General features: G+C 37.9%; 1 protein-coding gene across 1 annotated transcript in view; it reads right to left on the bottom strand.

Moving 5' to 3' along the window:
* The window catches only part of UTP6 (UTP6 small subunit processome component), a 29,105-nt gene that overhangs the window by 26,188 nt on the left and 291 nt on the right, over positions 1 to 2,626 (bottom strand). The window contains exon 2 of the mRNA XM_004706942.2: positions 1,311 to 1,395. Within this exon, the coding sequence (XP_004706999.1) occupies positions 1,311 to 1,395 (85 nt within the window). The remainder of the gene's footprint in view (positions 1 to 1,310; positions 1,396 to 2,626) is intronic.

Raw genomic sequence — 2,626 nt, forward strand, 5'->3', positions numbered from 1 at the left:
CATTTAGGAACTAGAGGAAAGTTGTATTTTTCATCGTTGCTACATCGCACCCTGACTGACTCATCTCTTCCCCAAGACCCCTCTGCAAGGGGATCTCCAGTGGCCTACCTTCAATATTTTTTGAAGCCTCCTTACAAGTATTACAAATATCTTTTCCTAGTCTGTGGCTTCTTTTCACAAGATTTAGGGTGATTTGTGTTGTTTTTTAATACTGTCAAATAAATTAATCTTTTCTTCCATGATTTGGTTTCAATCTCGCTCACTTTTAAGAAGTATTTCCCTAACTGAAGTCACGCTTCCATCTTTTTCTGTAACTTTTTGTTTTCTCCCTACATTTAGTTCTTCAGAACTATTTTAGTTATGTGAGGAAGGGATCAAATTTTGTCCTTCAATGTGGAAAACTAGTTATCCCAGAATCTCATGAATTTAAAACAACCCTTCCGTCTCCAAGGAAGTTCATAAGGTTACATTTGCTGAGGATGTGTATGTAAATAAGGAGTACGTGTGTGTATGTAAATAAGGAGTAAGTGTATGTGTTTTCAAACGCTACTTACTTATTTCAGTTCTGCCCTCTAAAACAAATGCGCATAATCCATAGGTACCTTCAAGTAGTGGAGGGGTGAAGTATTTTCAGGTTAATATCTCCAGTTCTTGCAATTCCTCCCAGAAAAAAGGTTTCCATCTGGCTGCCTTCCTATCTTTCAAAGTGCTTCTAAACATTTAGCACTGATGGTAACACAATACTTCAGACGTGGATGAGAAATAGAAAACACTGTTTCTCAAGTCAACACTTTCTGAATGCTTACCGTTTCTGTGTTCTCAACAAACCTTTATTATTGTTCATGTAGAAAATTGGATTACATTTTTTAACATACTCTCTGCTTCTTGTGAGTTAGCAATCGGCTATAAATCCGCAGACTTCTTCCAAAAGCACTAATACGTATCTAATCTCATATACCACTTTGTTTATTCAGTTGTATATGTGTGTGTTTTTTGTTTTTAATCTAAGCTCAGAATCTGATTATTGGGATCTTTCTGACTCCTGATCCGGTCATCTACTCTGCTACACTGTGTCTCTGATCCACTAACTCAACAGAAAAAAAGCAAAAGAAGAAGGCAGTTCAGTGTGACAAGGGCTAAAGTCTTAGTGATGCAATGCTACTCCCAACAATGAACTCACCTACCTACCTGTTCAAAAATTACCTATCCAGTCATTGATGCTAGAACTTTGCAGAAAATTGTCACAGCTTTCCATAATTTACCTGATCTCAAATTTGTAAGATTGAGAAGTCATGAAATTGTTCACTTACCTGAACATAATTGATAAAATCTTCCTTTAAAAGGGCTCTTCGCTGTATCCTGTATTCTAGATCCGAAGCCTTCTTAATGATAGCTCTAAGGAGGAAGCCATTTACAAAAGACTATTTGAAAAGGGCAAAAGTTAATGTCTTTAAAAGTCTCCTTAGTAAATAAAATAAAATAAAAAATAATAATAAAAAATAAAAGTCTCAGTATATAAAGGGGCTTCAAGAAGTTCGTGGGAAAATGGAATTAAAAGATAATGGAATTTCTCTGGGAACTTTTTGAAACCCCTTTGTATTTTTAATACATACTTATCAAAACACATAGGTAGCAAATACAAATATCTCTGGTATGCAAGCATTCTCACGTCATTACATCTGCATTCTTTACTGAATCTATTACCACGACCATTTACACTCCCATTACTTATATGTAGGTTCAAATCCACCAGCCACGTGCAAGGAGAAATGGTGCTATCTCTTCCCATAAAGACTGACAGCCACTCCAATCTCAGAAACCCCGGTGGGCAGTTCTATTCGGCACTATGGGGTTGCTATGAGACAGACTTGGACCCCATGGCAGTTGGTATTTTATTAAACAGTTGGTAGTATTAGAAAAGATCTTTTTCCCTCTCCAAACAGACTGCTTAGGTTTCAGTAAGAATCATTTCTTTCCTAAATGATTCCACGTCTGAATTTTCAACACACAGATTTCTTAAAAGTACTGGATTGAAAAGGTCTAGTATATAGTGAAAATTCAGTCCTTAGCTAAAGCCACGACTACACAACTTATACATGCTAGCGGAATCTAAGGCAAGATGTGGAAGTCAATTGTCTTTGCGTACAGTAACAGAGATTTACTGAGCACTTATTAAGAATCCATACTATTATGCTGCTTCATTCAAAATGTTATACTTGTAAAGTCCCCTAGGCACATTACTATACTCAGTCATTGCAAACCAAAGAAACGGAATCCACATAAAACGAATCAATTACTAAGTGCCAACTACGTGCCGGCGCTGTAGCTTCTCAGCACTGGGGTAACATGCGAAGCCGAGTGGACGGTCCCCATCTTCCAGTCTGGGAAGACGCATTCACCCCTCCTGGGTTCCCGACTTCACACCGCTAGAAAAGTCCATTCTTCTTCGACCCACTTACAGTACACGGTCATTTAACACACAGTGCGCTGTGAGCTCCCGTTTCTACATCATCTTTGTAACCCCACGACTGTCTACTAGTAGATAAAAGGAAAGCGGGAATGGATCGTCTTGCAATGGATGAGAAATTAATTCTAGGCATCATAAAAGCTCCGAAAATGAGCTTCT

The sequence above is a fragment of the Echinops telfairi genome, unplaced genomic scaffold (genome assembly GCF_000313985.2).
Source record: "Echinops telfairi isolate 266 unplaced genomic scaffold, ASM31398v2 ScPeMD7_7458;HRSCAF=8496, whole genome shotgun sequence".
In the NCBI taxonomy this organism is placed as follows: Eukaryota; Metazoa; Chordata; class Mammalia; order Afrosoricida; family Tenrecidae; genus Echinops; species Echinops telfairi.